General features: G+C 38.4%; 1 protein-coding gene across 2 annotated transcripts in view; it reads left to right on the top strand.

Moving 5' to 3' along the window:
* Positions 1–23647, top strand: part of rpn2 (ribophorin II) — a 53585-nt gene that overhangs the window by 16124 nt on the left and 13814 nt on the right. For both annotated transcript variants that reach the window (XM_043710598.2, XM_043710601.2), the window contains exons 5-14: positions 646–721; positions 3038–3172; positions 6440–6616; positions 10829–10947; positions 11182–11287; positions 14281–14372; positions 14517–14631; positions 16176–16370; positions 18338–18424; positions 20121–20216. In XM_043710598.2, the coding sequence (XP_043566533.1) occupies positions 646–721; positions 3038–3172; positions 6440–6616; positions 10829–10947; positions 11182–11287; positions 14281–14372; positions 14517–14631; positions 16176–16370; positions 18338–18424; positions 20121–20216 (1198 nt within the window). The remainder of the gene's footprint in view (positions 1–645; positions 722–3037; positions 3173–6439; positions 6617–10828; positions 10948–11181; positions 11288–14280; positions 14373–14516; positions 14632–16175; positions 16371–18337; positions 18425–20120; positions 20217–23647) is intronic.

Below are 23647 nucleotides of genomic sequence, written 5' to 3'. Positions count from 1 at the left end.
AAATAGATTGTCTCACCTGCAATTTTAGCAGAAAGCGAAAACTAAAAATCCTGGTTCTGTGGGAGCAGTCACACATTTAAAAAGAAACAGAGAAACTACATGTCTTAAAGCCATAATATTGTAAACTTCACTTGGGAATACTGATCAGAGGTTGCAACTGTAATTAAAATTATAGAGAAAGTTGTGCTATGCTTTACTTAGCTGCTAAATGATAAAGGTATCTGAGAATGATGGAAAACGTCTTTTTGTTGAAAGGGACAGTACAAAAAGTGCAAAACCAAATCATAATTTTGTGATCTCAACCGGAGTCTCAATAAAATGAGTAACCTCAGATCATTCCAATCTTTTGATTTTACAGAAATAATGAGATTACAGATACTCTGTTAGTATAATCTGATTATTCTGGTTTTCATTTACCAGTACATTGTGATATAAGATTGTCGGGTCGTTAAATGAAACTTCTTCTGATCACCTCTTCGATGTGAGATTGCAAATATATAAATAGACATTTCTGGTTACATTTGCCATGGTAACAATCTTATGAAAATAGTTAGGGATGCTGACTATAATAAAGTTAAATTAACATATATAGGAAAATGGACCTCTTACAATTAACATCCCTGAATGTGGTGTTATTTCTTACAGAATTATCCATGCATTGTTTGCTGCTTCTTACCTATCTCAGCAGGCTGATCTAAGGAGCATTCTGGAAGAGATTGAGGTATGTACCTTTGTTTCAATGCTGGATGGAGGAAAAATAAGGTTGTCATTGGTGATGAGAGGGATTGCATTTAGGTTTTAGAAAAATTGTTTGTTTTAGAATGAAACATTCCTGCTTGCAGTATAGATGGGATCGATGATTAACTTTCATCTGCAAACATTAGAGCAGAGATTGCAATATTACACATACAAATTCTAAAGCAACTATCATATTACTTGTATGCACAAGTGTGAACTTCTGACCATTTGGATAAAGGTAATTCGCAAGTTTTGAGATTTTTTATAATTGATGTATTTTATTTGGGCAGGGATAACCTTGGTTTTGTTTCAAAAGTATGATAACTCTTAGACATAGAGTTGCATGTTCCTGTGAACTTCGGAAATTACTTTATATTCAATATTACAAATTCCAAAAAAAGTTTCTCCTTTTTTAAATGTAACTAAATTTATAAATTTGATCAGTATGACAACTGTGTGCTTCACCTAAGGCAGAATTTATGGCATGCTGTCATTATTATACCCTTGCGATATAATGCATTGAGCAGTTTTCCCTTTCGAGTAATCATGTCCGAGAGGCTCCCATGTCCTAAGATAAATTCCAAATTGCTGTCACCTTACTTTTCTTAAATATAATTTGTAGTTATGTTGATGGGAAAACAAACTAGTGGAGCTCCCTTAGCACAAGGTAATCAAGCCTCTTTATTTTAAAACTGAAAATTGGCTTAAGTGATTCACAGGTTGGCGTGGACCTTTTTTAGGCTTTACTGTTCGTAGCCTACTATAACCTACTTAACCATAGATTGAAGTTCAGGTTGTATCCTTCACAAAGGACTGGGAAGCAGAGTGATGTCAAAGTTGCTGGTTCAGTTCCCACACCAGATGAGGTTACCATGAATGTCTGGCCTTCTTGACTCCCCCCAAAAGAGAGAATTGGTATGATGACTGTTGGATTAAGCTCACCACCAGTCACCTCTCTAAATGAAGAGGTACCTCTCAGATGTCAAATAGCATGGAATTGAGATTAAACATTTTTCATTATACTGTCAAAGATCAACGTTTTGTGATAAATTCCTTTGTAAACGTGTTTGCTATTTAGTATTTCTTGGATTCCTGGATTTGTTTTACCTTTTTAACCTATTTTTCTTTTGATTTCAGACTTGTAGATCAGCTTTGATTTCCCATGTTCTGATACCTAGATAAAATTAATAATTGTCCAGGAAATAACACTTGTTTTTTATTAGTCATATCAGTGCCTCACTGGGTCTATCTTGTTTTCAAAAGATAGGAAAATAATGCTATGCTCGACTTTGTTTAAGGCTGTTGTTGCCAGGCAAATCCATTTACTGCTACAAAACAAGCAATCATTACATTTTACAGCAGTTGTTAAAATTGTTCAAGTCTAACTAAAAAATAGTGGCAAACACTTCACTAAACTATGCTCAGATTAATTTTCTTACTTATTTAGTTCTTGTTGGTTACTAAATATGGAAGTATCTGACTTAACTAGCTTTCTGTACACGAGGGAAAATAATTTCACTAGAAAACGCAATCAAATAAATAGCTTTGAAAGAACTACCAGGATCTTTAGAATTCAACTAGTTTAAAGGCAGCTGTTTATCAAATAGATATTTGAACAAATTTCTCTGCGTATTTATGCAATTTTCAAAAACCAAAAGATTATCAAAACAAAAAGCAATCAAAATGTTCTTTAGTGTATATGGGTTTTTTTAACTACAATACACTTATCAAACGAAAGAAGCCAATACACTCAAGTGCTAATTCTTAAGAATGTATTTTCTTGGTACAGATACCCTGCTAACAAATTGTTATTATCTCTCTCAATGACTAATTGATGTGGATTGCATCGCATTGTTTCTTGTTTAGATATTTTCCATTTATTGTGCTCTGCTCCTTCTCCTCTGCTTACCTCTCACTGAAATCCATGGCATGCCAGGTTAAGATAAACAATATTGTCTTTAATACTGCAAACATTGATGTGACTTTCACCCTTAGCAGAGTGATGAATGGAATAGTAACAGAGTACTCGAGCAATTTTACCATTCCTAATGAAAAAAAGTATTTAGAATTGTGACTATGAAGTTAAGTAGAAAATTGATTACTGTCATTACAAATATCGAACATAACATTTGGAGAAGCAGAATTCAGAAGTTATGGAAGCCTCACAGTGCCTCTATGAAGTCTTTTTGGTTTTAAACCACACCAAAAAAACTCTTTGATGTAAACAATAACACAAGTTCAAGTTTTCTTTATTTTAGGGAGAAAAACCTCTTGTTGTTAACTTTATTTTTTTTTTAAGGATCTGGTTGCACGTCTTGATGATTTGGGAGGTATTTATCTTCAATTCGAAGAAGGATTAGAAACAACTGCTTTGTTTGTGAGTGCAGCATATAAACTTTCTGACCATGCTGGAATGGAGCCAGCAATCAAAGAGGTGAGCACAGTGAAACTGAAGGAATTAGTTATGTTGTAGAGCTAATACTCAGTGTACTTAAAAGGAAAAATCTTAAGTGGTGTTATTTTTATAATTGTATGCTCAAGCATGCACATACATAATTTGTGGCGATTCTAGGCGGCACGGTGGCGATTAGGGCGGCACGGTGGCACAGTGGTTAGCACTGCTGCCTCACAGCGCCAGAGCCCTGGGTTCAGTTCCCGCCTCAGGCGACTGACTGTGTGGAGTTTGCACGTTCTCCCCGTGTCTGCGTGGGTTTCCTCCGGGTGCTCCGGTTTCCTCCCACAGTCCAAAGATGTGCAGGTTAGGTGAATTGGCCATGCTAAATTTCCCGTAGTGTGAGGTATGGGGTAAATGTAGGGGTTTGGGTGGGTTACGCTTCGGCGGGTCGGTGTGGACTTGTTGGGCCGAAGGGCCTGTTTCCACATTGTAATGTAATCTAATCTAATCTATGCTAGCAGAAGGAACATCTTTATACATCTAGGCTTTTAGAATATTTTGTTTAAGCCACTTTGCATGGGGACCAAAGTATGGTGCCTCCTGCTTCATGATAGATCGGTCACAATTGTATTAACTTTTATTTTTCCGGCACAGTATGACAAAACCTGATTAGACAGCCTTGGCAGTCTGATAACGCTTCAGCCTTTGAAGCAGACACCCACAGGTACAGGTCCCGCTCCGGAGCCCAGAGTTGTGTATCGTTTTCCAAGCTGGGTCATACTGAGATTTTATGCAGATTTATAATTTCCACTACAGACATGTTCAGGCTTTGCGCCCAATTGATTTGCCACCTGTACCAAGATACAGTGAAACGTGTTGTCTTGCATGCTTCACAGGCTCCAAGTGTAACACAATCAGAGTGCAAAATACAGTGCATGGCGACAGAGATGATGCAGAGAAAGATCTATACTAATATTTAAGAGGTCTATTCAGAAGTCTGACAACAGTGTGGAAGAAGCTGTTCCTGAATCTGTTTGTAGATATATTCAAACTTTTATATCTTCTGTTTGACAGAAGAGGATGGAAGAGATGGGATGGGAGGTGTCTTTAGTGATGTTGGTTGCTTTACTGATGCTGCCTGAAGTGTAGATGAAGGCAGTGGATGGGAAGCTGATTTGCATGATGGACTGTGCTATGTTCCAAACTCTAGTTTCTTGTGGTCTTGGGAAGAACCATACCACGCTGAGATGAATCCAAATAGGGTGCTTTACATGGTGCATCTATAAAAATGTGTAAGATCCTTATGGGCATGCCAAATTTTCTTAGCCTTCTGAGGAAGTATAGGCGATATTGTTTGTTCTTAACGGTTGTGTTGACATGGGTGGATAAGGTTCTGGATTAGTGGTGCTGGAAGAGCACAGCAATTCAGGCAGCATCCGAGGACAGGCAAAATCGACATTTCGGGCAAAAGCCCTTCATCAGGTTTTACCTCGTTTTTACCATGGGTGGATAAGAGCAGATTGTTAGTGATCATGATTCCCAGGACCTTAGCGCTGTTGACCATCTCCACCTCAGTGCCATTGTTGAAGATAGGGGCATGCCCTCCACTCTGCTTCCTGAAGTCAATGACCAGCTCTTTTATTTTGCTGTTGGAGAGATTGTTGCCTTTAGACCATACCGCTAAGCATTCTATCTCCTTACTGTTCTCTGTCTCATCATTGTTTGAGATCCGAACTACAGCAGTGGTGTCATCAAAAAACTTGTAAATGGAATTGGGGCAGAATTTGATCTCAGTCCTGTGTATACAAAGAGTATAGTAGGGGGCTAAGTGTGCAGCCTTGCGGGGCACTGGTGTTGAGGATTATCATGGAGGTGTTGTTGCCTGTTCTTACTGACTGCATTCTATTGGTCAGGAAGTCGAGAATTCACTTGCAGAGCAGGAGCAGAGACCTAGGTCTCAGAGTTTGAAGATGAATTTGTTTGGAATTATGGTGTTGAAGGTGGAGCTGTAGTCAATAAGTGAGAAGAAGGGCTGAAGAAGGGCTTATGCCCGAAACGTCGATTCTCCTGTTCCCTGGATGCTGCCTGACCTGCTGCGCTTTTCCAGCAACACATTTCCAGCTCAATAAGTGAGAGCCTGACATAGGTATCCTTGTTGTCCAGATCTTCCAGGGATGAGTGTAGGGCCAGGGAAATGGGGTCTGCCATGGACATTTTGCATCAGTAGGCAAATTGCAAGGGATCGTCAAAATCTGGGAGGCTGGAGCTGATGTGAGCCATGACCTGCCACTTAAAGCAATCCATAATTATGGACCACATTGCAGGTGGTAGTCATTGAGAAATGCTGCGTGATGTTTCTTTGGCACTGGGGCGATGGAGGTCTTCTTGAAGCAGGAGAGGAATTAAGATCATAGTAAGGAGTAGTTGAAAATGTCTGCGAATACTCCCCTGTCCCTAGCTGGTCCTTGCAGGATCTGAGTGCATGGCTGGAGACTCATGGGCCAATGGCTTTCCATGGGTTCACCTTTAAGGCCAATCTAATGTCCAGCACCAGTGACCAAAGGTACAGATGAACCTAGTGATATGTGACATCAATTCACAACCTTTCTGTTCAAAGCAAGTATCGAATGCATTGAGCTCATTGGGTATGGTTGACCTGTTGCCTGCAATTCGGTTTGACTTTGCTTTGTAGCCCATATGTCGTGTAAGCCTTGCCACAAACAATGGGTGTCCATGTGGTTAGTCTGAGCCTCAAGTTTAGTTTAGTATTGCTCTTGTGGTCTGATGGCCTTGCAAACATGGTACCTGAATTTCCTGATTAGGTCCAGGTTGCCTGACTTGAACACCTCAGACCTGGACTTCACTAGGGAGTGGATCTCAGTTCACCCATTTTCCCCCTTGCTTTGTACAGGAGCACAAGAGCTTAGACTGGATACTTGAGCCATAGCACTGAGATTGTTTTAATTTTCTTGATGAACTTTACAATACAGAAATGCTATGGACAGTCACTCAACCAAAAGAATTCCAGTATTTAGTTATGTCACTTCATTAATCTGTGATAGAACATTGTACACAATATGTATTCTTGGTATTTTAACTCTGATAACTGTCTTCAATTGTTCCTTATATTAAATAATGCTTTGATTGATATGCATACCATGTAAAAGATATAAAAGAAAAATAAATCTGATATTCAATCTGTTAAGTAAAAAATGGACCTCTGGGATATAGCGATATTGTATTGTTATCAATTAATTTTATTCCTGTCAGTAAATCTGCAAAATTTAGCTTTTCTTTTACTTTCAGGATCAAGTCATTCAGCTTGTCAATGCTATATTCAGTAAGAAACATTTTACCACATTGTCCGAGGCTTTCAGCATTGCCTGTGCTGCAGCGGCTTTGTCCCATAATCAGTACCATATTCCAGTCATTGTCGTAGCTGAAGGAATTGCTTCTGTTTCGCACAAGAAGCCCAACCTAAAGGTAACTTCTGCCCATTTGTGCTTAGTTCAACTTCTTTAACGAAAGTAACTTGATTGTCCAAACTGAGAAACTTTTTCCTCTTACTGATGTGATGGGAATTTGAACCTACTTTTGGTCCCTTCTCTGGTTCACCGACTTCAATTGCTGCCTTAAGTAAGCTGGACATGTTAAGAGTTGATTCTTGTTGACCAAACTGATGTGAATTGTGGAAGGGTGCAACAATAATATCCCTTGAAAACTTGGAAGCAGATATTTTTTGTCGGTTGTGAATATATCTTCAGTTCCTTTGGAGGTGAACCAAGCTAACATGGTGAATGAGATAAAACAGTTTAAACTTTCTTATGTGAATATTAGGTTAAAGTATGTGCTTTGTTTATAAGAACAGGAATATATGTAATGTAAAATCAAATGTAGTCGTGTGTCACTTAAAGATGGAGTTAATAAATGGATGCTGGGTCCTGGAATCCAGTATTGCAGAGATAAGAAATTATGACAGCATTGTGGACTAGAGAACTTGATTCTCGCCGTTTGTACTCAATCATTTAATTTAAAATTTTTTTTTAAATGTAATAATTTATGATAGAGAAAAGAGGCAAAATAATTTCCCTTCCTTACATTTGTTGTCTTACGTTTTCTTTAAAAAATCTGTTTTTAAACTTCCTAAAATTTGTATCAAAGATAACGTATGCAAAATCAATACAAGTTGTACTTCCTTAATCCAGCAGCCCTTTTGGGCTAGTTCTTCAGGGTTGTCACATATTAGAGTCAAAGCAATTCTAAATCAATCAAAAGCAAGTCATTCACTTGAGTTCCATAGTCAGTGACTGAAGTCATTATGAAGCTTTTTAAGCCATCAGAAATATCAAGTACGTTCAATGCACAAACCCTTTATTCTCACAATTGAATAAAATCTATCTTGACCTGTATCAATCACATGCCTAATGGGGGAATGATTTTTCAATTGGATACCAAAAACATGATTTAGGATATCCTAATTAGTCAAAGTGTAAATAAAGTAATACAAGATAGATGCAGATACTGTGGATGCCATTACAGGGAAAATTGGGAGTACTGCAGATGCCAGATTACACTTGTTGCCCGACCAAAGAGCAGAGATTTAAGGAAGTACAACCTGCATAATGCTTTCTCATTTTCACAAAGCCCTGAAATCTGTAAATTGAAGTTTTGTTTTTCTCCAACAGTTTGCTTTTCTAAAATCAATTGAACAAAACCTACCAGAAGTTAAAGAAAAATATTTCAACAGTTAAGCTGACTTAGCAGATGCTACATACAAAATTGAATTCAGCTCATTGAGCGATCTAAATGGGTGGGGAACTGTGAAGTGTAAGCTCAGGAGGACAAGTGGCTGTAGAGTACCTGAAGGTAACTTTGTTTTGGTGAGGTTCAAAGGTAGTTAAAGATTGGTGACAGATGGTGGCTTGCAGGAAATACCCACATCCCATTCCAAGACTAAATAGTTTAAAAGTGACAGAAGCCTGGGATCTTTTAATGTTCAGATTAACGTGAGAAAACATAGTAAAACATCACCTAAAACCATGACAGGAAATCATGCCAGTTAACTTGACATTATTTGGAATAGGCAACTTTTTGAAAGAGTTTCTCTTGGTTCCCTTGGTCATATAGAATTTAAGCATATCATATAACATTCAGATAAAAGTATATGGATGTTTTCAAAGATTGTTACTTTGTAGACTTACTGAAACTGAAAGAAAATTATAAAAGAAGGTCCAATTTTAGCATGACACTTGCACTGAAAAAAACTTTGAATATTCCTTTGCCTCATGAAATAGGAGCAATTTATTAGAATTAATTCTGGTTCACCATCTCCTCCAATTTTGGAGCCACGTTGGTGACAAGGGAGGGACTGATATCTGGTTTTGGTCCTAATTCAGGTTAAAAGAGCATGTGAAGATTATGTAAAGTGTATCTGAAAAGAAGTGATGTTCATCTGGTACTATACTGTTATTATTTTAATCCAATTTTAAATAAGATTTGAATGCATCTAGCTACATGACTTGCCATTTAAATGTTTGGTATTTTCAACATAATGCAATTATTGTATAACGTTTGTCACTGGGGAAGCAGTGCACTTTACACTTATTCAGATCACTGAACAAAATTAATAGCTACTTTTATGGAGTGTTAAATTAGAGAAAAAAATTATATGGTGTACATCTAGTCTTGGTATTTAAAATCAAATTATGGGAAATTTATTTGGAGCTAGATAACGTTTCATGGTGAAAATGATGATGGTTAGGTTTTAGTTTGGGTTACAACTGAAGCAAGTTTGTTAACAAAGCCTTTTGTATTTGTTTTGTTTTGGAGCCACGTTGGTGCCTGAATATTTTTTGTTTACAGGATTATGTCAACATTTGGTGTTTAGGGAAACCATTTTTGACACAATTCTAAATATAATGTTGAGCTAATTGGACATAGGATTTGGCGTTCCTTTTGGGAAGGAAACTGTCATTCTTACTGACTCTGCTTAGAGACAAACAACTGCAGGTGCCGGAATCCAAAGTAGACAGGCAGGAGGCTGGAAGAACACAGCAAGCCAGGCAGCAACAGGAGGTGGGGAAGTTGAAGTTTCTGGTGTAACCCTTCTTCAGGACTGGGAGTGGGTGTGGGGGGAGCTGCAGATAAAGGCGGAGGTGGGGGCAGGGTGATGAAGTGGAGATAGGTGCAGACAGGTAGAGGGAATGGGAGGAATGAATCCGGTTGGTGGCTGGGAGCAAAGAAAGGGAGGGGGGCAGAGGCAGGAGGGAGGTTATTTGAAATGTAAGAACTCAATGTTGAGTTCTTCAGGTTGTAGGGTGGCCAGGTGGAAGATATGGTGTTGCTCCTTCAATAGGAGCTGTGGTTTGGTTTGACAATGGAGGAGGCCAACGATGGTCATGACGGAAAGGGCGTGGTTGGGCAAATTGAAATGGACTGTGACTGGGAGGTCTGGTCGGTCCCAGCAGACCTGGCTTCAATTCTCGGGGAGCTGTTCCCTGAGTTTGTTCAATCTCCACGATGTGGAGAAGACCACATTGGGAGCACCTGATGCAGGAAACTAGGTTGGAAGAGAGGCAGGTGAACCTCTGTCTCACCTGAAAGGATTGTTTGGGTCCATGGGTGGAGATGAGGTGGGTGGTGTACCAGCAGGTTTTGCATTTTCTTCTGGTTGCAGGGGGTTCAGTGGCAGGGGTGGCGTGAACCAAGGAGTGTCGGAGGGAATGGTCCTTGCAAAACACAGAGGGGTGGGGATGGGAAGATGTTCTTGCTGGTGGGGTCTATTTGGAGTTGGCAGAACTGCTCGAGGGTGATGCATTGGATGTGGAGACTGGTGGAGTGGTAGGTGAGGACAAGGGGGACCTTGTCTTCATTGCACTGAGGTGGAGGGCGCGGTTTAGAGCAGTGGAGCGGGGAGGTGGTGTGGTGGAGGGCTGTCTGGATGACAGCAGGAGGAAAAGCACATTGTTCAAAATAGGTGCACATCTGGGATGCTTGCAAGTGGAATGTCTCCTCATCTGAGCAGATGCGGTGGAGGCAGAGGATTTGGGAGAATGGGATGGAGTTCTTGCAGGGTACTGGGTGGGAGGAGGTGTAGTCCAGGTAGTTATGGGAGTCTGTAGGTTTATAGTAAATGACCATCTGGAGACTGTTGCCGGAAATGGAAATGATGAGGTCAAGAAAGGGGAGGGAGATGTCTGAGATGGACCAAGTTATTTTGAGGGCGGGGTGTAGGTTGTGGGCAAAGTCTATGAATTGCTCCCGTTCAGCCTGGATGCAGGACGCTGCACCGATGCAGTCGCGATGTAATGGCGGAAAAGTTAGGGTACTGTGCCTGTGCAGGTACTGAAAAGAACTGTTCGATGTAGCTGACAAAGAGATTCTTACTGACTCTGGCTGTGGTGTGAGTCTCAATCTACAGCAGTATAGTTGCTTCTTACCGACGTTCTAAAATAGCCTAAAAAGCCGCTCAGTTTAAAGGCCTCTCCTACATTATCTGAAAGATTTTAAAAATCACTGCAAACAGTGCAGATTGTAATGCCCACAAGAGGCCAATTGTATTCACCTGTGTTTAAGATTATATTTTAAAAGCAACAGCATTTGACCTACAGTTAGAACATATCTTCTGTGAAGCGGCATATCTCAAAGCATTTATCATACTCTTCTCTTAATCTTTCTTTCATTGCTTGTTTCCAGTTGCATGTGACAAATATTTTGTCTGAGACTCTGACTTCAGCTGATGTTCAGGTTGAAAGTGCCAAGTCTACAATGGCAAAAAACACAGTTCTTCAACAAACATCCTTTGCTTTGAAAGGGTAAGAAAAAAGATTGTGTGTGTATTTTTTCTTGTTTCTGTAGACCACCTGAAATGGTTAACACCAAATTTCACCATGTCATGAGCATAAATCACTTGTACGTAATGTTTAGCAATAGGCTATTGGCTATATGAATGCAGAAAGCCATTGATAATTTAGCTACAACAAACAGCTTTGAGTTATTGTTATTCGTCAAAGGATCACACTATGATTTTCACATTTTTTTTCCATTAGTGATATCTTTGAATTGAATTTTATGGAAGTAAAGCCACCAAGTGGATATTATGACTTTTCTCTCAGTGTGGAGGGTGATAGCCGTTTTATGGGAAACCATGTGGAGGTATGTGCTTTGCTTTAACTGGCATAGGCTTTTTTTAAAAAATCATCTATAAATATGAAAGAGCAGTTCTACTGACATTATTTTGATGAATGTAGTGTAATTTGTTGTAGTTGTATCAATGATCGTGGACTCCTGGTTTTATTTCATGACTGTGTGGTCTGAAGAAATATCTTACTGGACTTGAAACATTAGCTCTGTTTTTGTCTCCACAGATGCTGCCACCTTTGCTTTGCGCTCATTGCCTGCCATACACTAATCTGATCTCCCTTGGTTTACATCTTGCTTTAACTTTCGTCCTATCCCCCCTCCTTTCCTGCAGGTCCTTAGGCTTCCTTCTTTCTTTAGTAGTGTTTCACCAATTCTTAAATTGTTCTTTTTCAAATACAGGTGCCTATTTCTAATCCAGCATACCTTGCTATGTATAATAATTCCATAAATAATGTTCAGGATAGAATTGGGAACATCAATAAATTAACACATGGAAGTTGTGCAGAAGATTTAAAAACATCAAGAAGAGACTTGCGCAGCAATTGAGAGAGAGGCTTGGAAAAAGAATCAGACAAAACATTTTAATATATTTCTTGTTAGCATGGAAAGTAGAGAATAAATCAGAAGGAAGATGGAATGTTTGAAACAGTGTATGTAAGGATTGTATTGAAGATGCTGTTGAAATTAAACAGAACAAAAAATTCTTGTCAGTTGGTTATACAAGAACACGGGGTGGCACAGTGGTTAGCACTGCTGTCTCACAGCGCCAGGACCTGGGTTCAATTCCAGTCTCTGGTGACTGTGTGGAGTTTGCACGTTCTCCCTGTGTCTGCGTAGGTTTCCTCCATATACTCCGGTTTCCTCCCACAGTCCAAAGATGTGCAGGTTAGGTGAATTGGACATGCTTAATTGCCCGTAGAGTTAGGTGCATTAGTCAGAGGGAAATGTGTCTGGGTGGGTTACTCTTCAGAGGGTCGGTGTGGATTAGTTGGGCTAAAAAGGCCTGTTTCCACACTAGGGAATCTAATCTAACCAAAATGGTTATTTCATTGCCTATTAGATTGCATTCTTCAATGGACAGGTTTGTGCATGAGCAATTTTGAACATTTTTTCACACATGTGCTTGGATGAATATTAATAAAATATATAATTTGAAGATTAACTTATTTTGTATGTTCAGCAGAAGACGACGTTAATCATTTTTAGTTTCATTTTAAAACTTGGAGTTGTTTAATGAGAAATCATATTTACCGATGAGGCATTTTAATGAAATTTTACAAATGTAACTTAGAGGTAGGAGGTTAGAAATCCAGAAAGTATAGCAGTCTGTGGATGTGCCAGAAAGTGTGGGCAAGGCAGCTGTACAGCTGAATTTTGCAAACTCTTGTCTTTGGTCAGAAGTTTAAAGTAGTAGTGAGTGTAGTTGCAGTTTGTTTTTGGTGTCTGGGGGAGAGACTGCAGATGGAGGGACAAAATATCTAGTGACTGCAAATATAGAAATGTAAAATGCCAATTTGAGGCTATAGTATTGTTTAGAGATGTTAAGTGACATTGCCACAAAATATATTAAATTTTTTGATAAATCTGTGTCAACAATGTAGTTCATCAAAGCATAGTTGGATGCTTCTGAATTGAATACAGGTGGCAGTAGATGATCAGGTTGATCGACATGAGATTTGGTTAGAATGAAAAGATTTTACTTTTTGTATTTCTGTAGAAACTTAAGAACGTTGGGAAGTGGTTAATTTTGGAATTTTTTTTAGAGATGCCAATCAAATAGTTGGAGCCTGGGATATCAGTTACTGTTATTATAATGTACTTAAATGGCAAACTTAGCACTACTCATTTTCTGCAAGTTGACTTAGAGGTGTCAAAGTGTTCATGTTAAGGTTGTGGAATTTAGAGGCGTCAATTGCTTGTACCATAACCTTTGCAAACAGTGTTGAAAGATAAATAGGTTTAATTGTTGTCCAGTCTGTATGGTTTGTATTTATGCTTCCTTCACTGAAATTCCTAATCTTGCCTGTAGTGATTAGTTGAAACCAAGTCCAATAGGCCACCTTGTCTAAGTGACACTGATCTGTGAGAATATAAACTGGGTAATTTGATAACATGAGAAAATTATTAGGTTCCATATTCTGTGTCCACCAGAAGACTGGTCATGCACATAAAAGTAAAAGAATTGAATGGTGCTGAACAGATTTCTTTATTCTGAGTTACCCAGTGTTATAATATCAAAGTCTCTTTCTGGTCTGATGTAATACAATGAATGGCAGTCTGGCAACTCAACAGTATTTTTTCAGGTTTATATTTAACTTTGTTCCTCCACAGCGTTTCTGTCAAATTTTCATTGATTCACTAATGAGGTCTTACCATATGTGAACTTGTTTTCTGTAGTCTTACCTTTAAAACTTTCATTTCAAAAATGAAAATTCTTAGAATCACCTTTCAGTGCATGCCATAAGAAATGACATGCCCTCTGGAATTATTTAAATGTCAGTTTTTTCATCAATTTTGTCAAGTGACTGATCTAAATCATGCTGCTGCCGTATTAGGAGAGTTCAGTCACATCTAGATGTGGAAGATAGTAGCCGATGTTCATTTCTATAAACATTTTGTCTTTAAAATTGTTAAAACTGATGCATTGGCTTGCAGCTTGTCAAAATTTGAAAATTGTCATCCACAAAGACATAGACGTTTAATAGAGTTCAATTTTGATAGAAACTTAGATCTGGAAGAGAGAGTAGGCCATTCAGCCCTTCAAGCCTGCTCCGTCATTCAAAATAGTCATGGCTGATCCTCCATCTCAGTGTATGTTCCTGCCTTCTGCTTTTGGCAATACACCATGGCTGGGGTTTATTTGGGCACTCCATAATGTTCACACATGGTGTTGATGTCTATTCTAAAATCTTGTTGCTTTTCCTATTTATTGAGACTTTGTTGGCATTGTTCTTACATCAGTAGTGATTTATAAGTCTCTAACTTGTCTATCTTTCTGATTTTAGATCAAAGTCAAGGTTGCCACTGAAGTCGATATCACTAATGTTGACCTCTCAGTAGTTGACAGGGATCAAAGCATTTCACCAAAGACCACCAGGTACAGCAAATTAGTATTAAATATGCTGAAACATTTGTAGTAATTATATGTGCCACTTTTGAAATTGAAATGATGTTTCTGAATTTTTAAATATGTAGTTAATTAATATTTTAAAATTTAGTTTTCAATATTAATTCCCATTAGGGTGACTTATCCTTCAAAAGCCAAGGGGCTTGTTGCTGCTGACAGTCACCAGAGCTTTGCATTATCATTCCAGTTGGTAGACGTGAATACTGGAACTGAGCTTACTCCACATCAAGTATGTATTGTACAGTTTAATTCCAACTGTGTCTTTTTTTATTTGCCTCTTGAAACAAGGATGCACTTTTAGTTTTGACCTGCAGAGTTTCTGTTCTAGAATTAGAACACACAATAAACCAAGACACTCACATGAATTGATGTGTTCAAACTTATTATGGGGAAATGCCCTTAGTATCAGTCCAGATCAATGGGCAAAGCTTTTCAGGGTGAGCCAAAGTCCCACCTCCAGAGCCAAAAGAGGTGACCATCCATCCCAGGAAAGGGTGGGAGATGGACACACTGTCAGTGGCATCCAATTAGAGGCTGTAGTCTACTTGAGGATGACTTCAAGTCCTAAGGCCCGACAGCTTGTTAAGTGGGTCATCGCTCCTGCTGGCAGTGATCACTGCTGAGGTTGCAGACCCAGGGACAGGGCATCTCCATTTTTAGTAGAGAGGGAAGTTTATTGAAGAGAAGCTTGGTCCAGGCTTGCTGCAAGCTCCATTCAAGTGTAGGAAATGGTGCTTATATTCCATTGCTTTGGAGGTGACCACTGCCACTGTTAAACCCTTCTACAGTCCATGGAATGCCAATAAAGGATGATCCCCTCACCATTCTGAGAGATCTTCTGATTCAAGTAAGATTCTCATGATTGTGGAAAGGGCCCGTAATGAGCTACTGTTCAGCAGTTTCACCAAGGATTCTGCTTATGGAAAAACACTGGTTGAGAGAAGACCTCAGGCATGCCTCCTGGCAACCTCCCCCATCATATTGGCGACATTCCAGCTCCAAGAAGTTAGGATAACTCACCAATTCCAAAGGAGAGAAATGATTTTATCAGCTAAGGCAACATATTTAGTATTAGTCTGATGATAAAGTATCAACCTGAAACATTTAACTCTGGTTCTCTCTGCAAATGCTGCCTGATCTGCTGAACGTACCTAGACGTGTTTATTTTTTGCTTCTGTCCACTGAATTTTGCTGCAGATAGACTGAATCATGAGTACTTTTGTTTCTCGGTTATCCTTTTTGTGTAAAGAATTGCTACATTATTCTCTACTGAGCATCTGTGCTCTGCCTGATTTAAGATTGAAACAAGAATTTTGCATTACCCCACACTGCTTTTAATAAGATTGTAGCCAAATTTCTATATTAATTCTCTTTTTCCTGCAGTACCGCCACCTCTCCCCCACCCCCATGCCAATAAAACGTTGCAGCAGTCTTCATAATTCCATTTGCCAAATTGCTTAAGCTATTTCAAGGAACAATTTTGATTTATAGTGTCTTTGTTTATATTGCAAGCAAGCAGTATGATAGGAATGATGTAAAGATGAAAGTGGCCAAACAGAGCGAATTTCAGGAATTGGGGAAATCTGCCTTTCCTGTCACTGCAGCAAGGCCTATAAGTTGCAGAGTTATTACTTTATGAATTGTTAGTGCAGTGTGCAATATTTGGTTGTGCATTTTCTGTGCAGTAATTTATTATTGTCTGTTGTAAAATATCGACCTTCTCAATAATTTGCTTGTGCAGTATTTAATAGCAAGGTACATTGTATGTTTTAGACTTTTGTACGTCTCTACAATCAGAAGACTGATCAGGAGGTCGTTTTTGTGGCAGAACCAGACAGTAAAAAAGTGTACAAATTTGACCTAGATGTGGCTGAAAGAAAATCTGAATTTAACTCAGTTTCTGGAACCTATTCCCTCTTTTTGATCATTGGAGATGCAACAATTGAAAACCCAATTCTCTGGCACCTGGTAAGTCTTTGTTCTCCAGTTGAAAATTATTTATTTTTCAAAGATGTTAATACTCATGGAAGTGAATCCTATGGCTTTTATTTTAACAATCCCAGTAATTTTCTGACTATGTTTACGTTGCTTGGATGTGTTTGATAAACCAAGACTTGAAGTTTTGCAGTTATACTGATAATGTTTGAGGGTATGATTTCATTTTAATGTATGCTGTTTGTTCTCAGAATGCTAACATTACAAAGCTGTTTTACAATTGACTGAAAATAACCAGAGTGCTTGATTATGTTTTCAGAAAAATAAACTACCATTGTTTTATCCCTCTTGTTACAGGCAAAATAGTTTTAATTTCTTTGTCCAGTGCAGTAAAGTGAAAAACAAAATATGATCACTACCTTTTTGAGCATACCTTTGATCTTAAGCTCAGTGAATATTGTGCTCAGCACACCTCATCCATTAGAGCTCCCGTCCTGTCATAATATCAGAATGTACAGTTCTTTTTCTTATTACTGAATGGCATTTGTATTTTGAGCTTTTCTTTTCTACTACATGACTCCAGAGCAAAGTTCACACATGCTATATTGAACACTAGAATTCACTGTCAGTCAAATTACCTAATATCACAGTACAAAGGAAGGAAATGTTCCATGATTCAGGACAGTTAGAACTCCATCTGATTGCCAATCCAATCTTCACCCATACTCAAAGTAACTGTACATCCAAGCCAGTTAAAACTTATGCATCCTGCTTTTAAAAAAAAATCAGAATTAGTTTTCTCATGTATTTTGTATTTAATATTTTCAAAATGTAACTGCAGTAGAAAATAGTAGAAATTGTAACAATTTATCCCTTAGTAAGCACATTTATCAGTTTGGCTTGTTTTCTAATCCAAATTTACAGTAATCTCAATGAGAACCCACATTTGGTTATTGAATAATATTCATCTAAAGCATAGTAAGTCCAATAGAATCCCTTTGTGAAGTATTAGATTGTCATTGTGTCCAGTTCAGTGTTTTTGATGCATTGTGGACTCTATATATTCTAATATTTAGAAACAAATAACAAACACAACTATGGGATTTGTCAGTCCATCTGCTATGCTGTTTACCAACTCACATAATTGTTCCATGGAGTTCTATAAAGGAGTTTTGTAATTGTTCAAGTCCAGTCAAAACAAAGTATAAGGGTAAATGTTTATTACTCCTAATACCTAATGAGCTCCAGAGTTGGTCGTGTTCAGTGCAAAACTGTTTAAAAAAATTGATTGGAAACCAGAGTTAAAATGGCTGTCTAAAGTATTTTTGTGAAATTCATCACATAAAAATTGTTAGGCACTCTTTCTGTGCAATGCATCAGAATTATTAACCTACAACAACTGGTCTTGTGAAAGTAGTTGTTGTCAAACATCTTGTAATTAATTAGTCCTTTGCTATCAAATGTGAAAACTGGTTTTTTGAAAGCTACTAGTTTTCAGTTCACTAACTGGATTTCTAACTCTGTTTCTAATCCTCCTTTAAGATGTCCTTTCAAGCCAACGCCTTTAACCAGGCCTGGCCAAATATATCTCAATATGTCTCAGTATGTTTTTATTTAACCAGACTTCTATTAAAGACTTTGGAATGATTTATTATGTTCAAGAAGCTATGCATGTATATTTTTCTTATTTAAATGGAACAGGATATTTTCAGCATTAAGTAATTTTGATTGATTACAGTAAAGTTATAATGCGAAAAATGCACCATTTGTACAACATTAAAGGAATTCACTGGGGGTGGGTTGGGGGGAATAGCTTTTCATGCCTTAAACTCTTTCATGTTCTAAACATGTGCTTTAGACAACTTAACTTGGCATGAAATATTTCAGTTGTTTGTAATTCAAGCACAAAACTAGGAAGTCACATTACGACCAAGACTTTTGTTATGAGTTTTTTTTAAATGCAAGCAGTAAATCTACATTTTTTTTAAATTCCCTCCTAGGCTGATGTTGCTATTAAGTTTCCTGATGAAGAGGTTCCAACTCCTGTGCAAACTCAGAATGTCTTTGCCCCTAAGCCTGAAATTCAGGTAAAACTTGGTAAAGTACCCCTAAACAAATGTCAATAAAATAAAATGTTGTGTTGTTAGAATGTTATACTGTTGATTAGAAAAACAAGATGTTTTACAGTGTACACAATGAATTGTACTAATTACGTAACTCATACCACATGTGACCACCTGTAGATTATTATGTATTTCCTTGAGATAATACCACATTTTGGACAGAGGTGTTAAATATGCCGGTGATGTCTCTAAATCCAGTCGATGCATCAATTTAACATACAGACCCATTTTTAAACACACAATTTATGCAATCAATAACCCAAAGAGTGGCATAAATTAAATTTATAGTACAGGAACCACAACCCACAACCAAATGTAAACTATTCTTCATCGTGCTTCCAACTGTGAGCTATCAGATCCAATTGCACATGAATACAACATATTAATTTATCTAAGCTTGAAAGAGTAAAGTTCAGTATATGTTGCCAGTGTGTATAAGTTTGTCTTACTCAATATGTTTAGCCATACTCAATAGGTATCAATATTCCTCTTTACAAATTGCAGTGTCCTCTTGCCTCAGTTATTCCTTGTCTGTGTTCTAATCGCTATTTGCCTAATGGAATGATTAATCATCTCTGTTCACTCTTATTGTGGCATCTAAAATTAATGATCCTGGCTATCCAACCTGAAGGGATAGTCTTTCTTTAAAGTCTCTATATGTAACCATAATTTCATATTCTTGAAGTTATTTTTTGCTGTTAGTTCTCTATGGTTTTACTGTCCGTTCAATAATCGGACTGCAAGCTTACTATAAGGTTTTATTCTCTGTCACTTACCCCAACTTTCCATTGTCCTCTTCAATAGCTTTGCATGCCTGCCGATTTTTGGGAAATTACAGATTTGGATTGCTCTGTTCATCTACACTCTTCACTATCTTTTGTATTTTACTCAGTCACACATTACTCTTTCTTTTTCCAGTATAAATCAAATTTTTATATTTTCCTTTTTTTAATATGCACCCCCATATATTAAATTTCATCTTGGCACACCCATCATTTATCTACCAGGGGCTTTTTTGACCTTAAACGTCCAATTTTCAGACTTTACCTCCCATGTTCTCTTTGGTTGTACTGTAAATGCTGGTGGCAGAGCATGGCATGGCAGGGTCAAAGGGAACAGTTTGATATCTGGTTCTGGTGTCCCTGTTGGAACTCTACTAGCATGTTGATCTGCATGGTTAATGTTAACTATCCTTTCTTCTGGCAGACTCCAAGGTCAGGCATCTATTCCAACTTGTTACCTTCCTACGTCCAGCCTTGTTTTGTTGACTGCTAATATCAATGCCAATTAACCATCTTCTGTTCCCATCAAAATGCACTTGCAAGATAGAGGAAGGTTTTTAAATCTGAATTGTCATCTTCTCTTTTTCTACTGAGTGAATTTAAAAAGACTTGGGTATTTTTAGCCTGATCCATTGTTTCTTCTTGTGATTGGGCAAGCTTTTACCACATTGCAACCCCCAGCTTTCCCAACCCCATCCCCCAGTTATCTTCCCACTCTTTCAGAATCTATGAATGGGACATAATAATGCAAATGTGTTGATTGTTTTAATGTAAGAAAATGATTTTTAAATGTTAGCTGCAATATAGTCATTGATTTTCTTTTAGACTCTGCTTGTTTTTTGAAAATAGTAAGCATTTAAATATTATTCTCTTCACAGCACCTGTTTCGGGAGCCTGAAAAGAAGCCACCCATTGCAGTCTCAAATACTTTCACTGCCCTTGTTCTAGCACCTCTCTTACTGCTTATAATTCTGGTACGTAGTAGCTTTGTCCAAGTTTTTAAGATTGTGTGCTTTGACTGGAATTTTAATTCGAGTGAACTGGCCTCAAATTAACTAAGAAAAGACATTTTAGCCATGTGATTTTGCTGAGGTCTTATAAGGAACTATGAATTGCATATTTTAATATTAAAATTAAAGATTATTTAATGTTATCTTTTATTACTCTGAGAAGAGTCAATCAACTTCTGAGAAAAATGCTCTTGTAATTAAAAGCATTGAAAGGTTTTCAGTTCATTATGGGGTCCTGTGGGAAATGTCTTCACGGCCTGCTGACACTTGATCTTAACTATTTGAGAATTTTATTTTTATTCATTCAGGGTATGTGGGCTTTGCTGACATAGCAAGCATGTATTGATCATCCTTAGTTGACTTTGAGAAGGTGAAGGAGTTGCTATCTTGAACTGCTGCAATCCACTTGATGTAGGTAGAGCCACAATGCTTTTAGGATTTTGACCCAGTGACAATGAAAGAATGGCAATATATATCCAAATTTAGTTACAAGGAACTTCGATTATCCGAACGAGATGGGCGGGCACTATTTCGTTCAGATAATTGATTATTCGGTTACTTGATTTCCTCTGGGGCTCGGAGTTTTCTGTGAAGTCTGCTCCCCGTTCAGGAGATTAGGCAAAAGCACGTCGCGCGCGAACCACCGCCTGCTGGCCCCCAATCCCACCCAACCCCAACTCCATCCGCTCCTGCCCTGCCGGCCCCACCCCCGCCAACTCCATCCGCTCTGCGAACTCCATCCGCTCCCCCTGCCCGCCCCCAACCTTATCCGATCCCACCCCAACCCTGTCTGCTTCCGCCCCTGCACGACCCCAACCCTGTCCTCTCCCACCCCGCCCACTGTGGTTAGTGGCTAGGAGGGTAGCTTGCTAACGTTGGCTTGTATTTGCTGCTCTTGTCCATCGAGGTGGTCATACAGCTGTAGTTTTTACAGCATGGAAAGAAGCCTATTGTGGTCGCTGAGCATACATCAAACATAATTTCCAACACTTGCTCCATGGCCTTGTGTGCTATGGTTTTCACGTGCTCATCTAGTAGCTCTTAAATGTCTTCAGAGTTCTTGCCTGTATCACACTTCAAGGCAGAGTATTTCAGATACTGAAAACAATTTGAGTGAAAAGAAATCTCTCAAATCCCCTTAAACCTCCTGCTGCCTAGCTTAAAACTGTGCCCTCTGATTATTGAGCACTCTATTTGGGGAAAAGATTCTCCCAGTCTACCATTCTATGCTCTTTGTGCACCTTGATTGGATCCCCCCCCCCCCCCCCACCCCAAATTCTCTTTCTCCCCCCCCCCCCCCCCCCCCACCCCCCAAATTCTCTACTCTAAGGAAAACAACCCCAGCCTATTTAGTCTCTCTTCATAGCTGAATTACTCCAGTCCAGTGAACCTATCCTGCACCCTCTCTAGTGCGTTTGTATCCTTTCTATTGTGTAATGACCAGAACTGTACACTGTCCTCCAACTGTGGCCTCCTCCATTAGAACATCCTTGCTCTTGTATTCAATGGCTTGATTAATGAAGGCATTCTTAACCACCTTATTTACCTGTCCTGCTGACTTTAAGGAGCTAATGGACATGCACACTAAGGTTGCTTTGATCCACTGTACTTCAATGGGTTCTATCGTTCTCTGTCTTGTTAGTCCGCCTAAAATGCATGACTTTACACTTTTCAGAGCATTAACATCTACATTACCGATCTGTGATTTTCTACTAGGCTCCCCTGTTATATCTCCCCCACCAACTCTCCCGCACCAGTCTTGTCCTGGACATTTTCATCTGGGATGTTATTGAAAGCTTACTAGAATGAGACGGGCATGTGATCTCTCCCATTTCCTGTGTGCACATATTGGTAGATCTATGTAAGTTAGCTGTGGATTGTCTCTGATGCAGACCAAACTACATTTACAAATCGACTGCTGCTCTGGCTACCTGATCTACTGCAGAAAACTATCAGAAGAAATCCCTTGCTAAGGCAAGACCGACTTCTGGAGTGGTGTAAATACTTTGAACTTAGTTTCTGATTGCATTTTGAAATTGATTATTAACTTCAGTGGAGAAGGGCCCACGATGTCCTCTGTTCAATTGAATAATTCATGATCAGAGTTTCATGAGAAGTTGAACTGATCATCCCAAACCCATTTGCACAATAACTATGACAGGGGAGTTATGCTCTTTTGCTCAATGTCCTCTAGAGTAACGTACATGCTGTTTTTACAATCTTCATGTGTACTGAATTTTACAGTGACAACATCATGTCATTGTAACTATTCAGTTTTTAATTAAAAGATTTGTCAAACTGAGTAGAATACTCTTAGATTCAATTTTGACTCTGTGATTTTCATTTCAATTGCAATATGAATGTTTTGTAATAAAAATACTGTTACTTTTATACATTTTAAAAATACTAATTTGAAGCTAAATGAAATTGGAAGAGTTGAACATGTTGGAATTTGTTTCTTATACTGTCATCAAGTTAAGCTTTAATCCTTTAGGAATGATTGGAATACTCCAATTAGACAAAGTTGAATTTAGTTTAGAATTAGCTGAACTGAATAATTTTGGATTCAGTTTCACATAAAGAATGAAGAGAACTCAATTACTATGGTAAATTTAGTAATTGCATAACCTTAACGACTTTGGCTGCTATCAGCGAGGCTTTTACTAATTGCTTTAGATAGCACATAAGAAAAACCGACAAGCATATGGTCAGATCCACATAGTTGCATTTATTTCGAGAAAGGCAATTGTTGCATTTAGCCTTATGCAAATGCATTTTCCTGCAAAGAATCTAAATTCTCAAAAATTGTCTCCTTTTTAATGAGCTGAAGCTGTAAGTTTAATGTACAAGATGAGTTGATCGTCAATGTGAGACTTTATTACTGTGCTGATTCATATTAACTAAGCATAGTTTAAGTAAATAATATGCTTAATATCTATTTCAGGTATGAGAGGTACTTTGAGGATAAAACTGAAAGTATATGAAATACTTTTTTTAAGTATTAGTATCAATAAATAAATTGAGATTTTCAACTACCAGTAACTAAACTGCTTGGGACCAGCTTCAAAATCAGTCCTACAGAAAATGAACCTGACTTTAGAAAAAGTGATATTGAGCTGAAGAGTCAGCATTATCTTTGTTCGAAAAATAAGAAGCTTAGAAATAAGTAATTTCTGTATGTGACAAACAATTTCCACGGAAATGGCATGTACACCATGAAGACTTGTGATTGCAATGCCTTCGGGGTTTCATTTCAGGATTTTCCTGATAAGAGTCATAGAGATGTACAGCATAGAAGCAGACCCTTCGGTCCAACCCGTCCATGCTGACCAGATATCCCAACCCAATCTAGTCCCACCTGCCAGCACCCAGCCCATATCCCTCCAAACCCTTCC

The sequence above is a fragment of the Chiloscyllium plagiosum genome, unplaced genomic scaffold, assembly GCF_037043375.1.
Source record: "Chiloscyllium plagiosum isolate Xiang-an unplaced genomic scaffold, Cpla_swu_hap1 HiC_scaffold_15, whole genome shotgun sequence".
Lineage (NCBI taxonomy): Eukaryota > Metazoa > Chordata > Chondrichthyes > Orectolobiformes > Hemiscylliidae > Chiloscyllium > Chiloscyllium plagiosum.
Note: the sequence above shows the minus strand (reverse complement) of the source record. Positions and strands in the feature narration are given on the sequence as shown.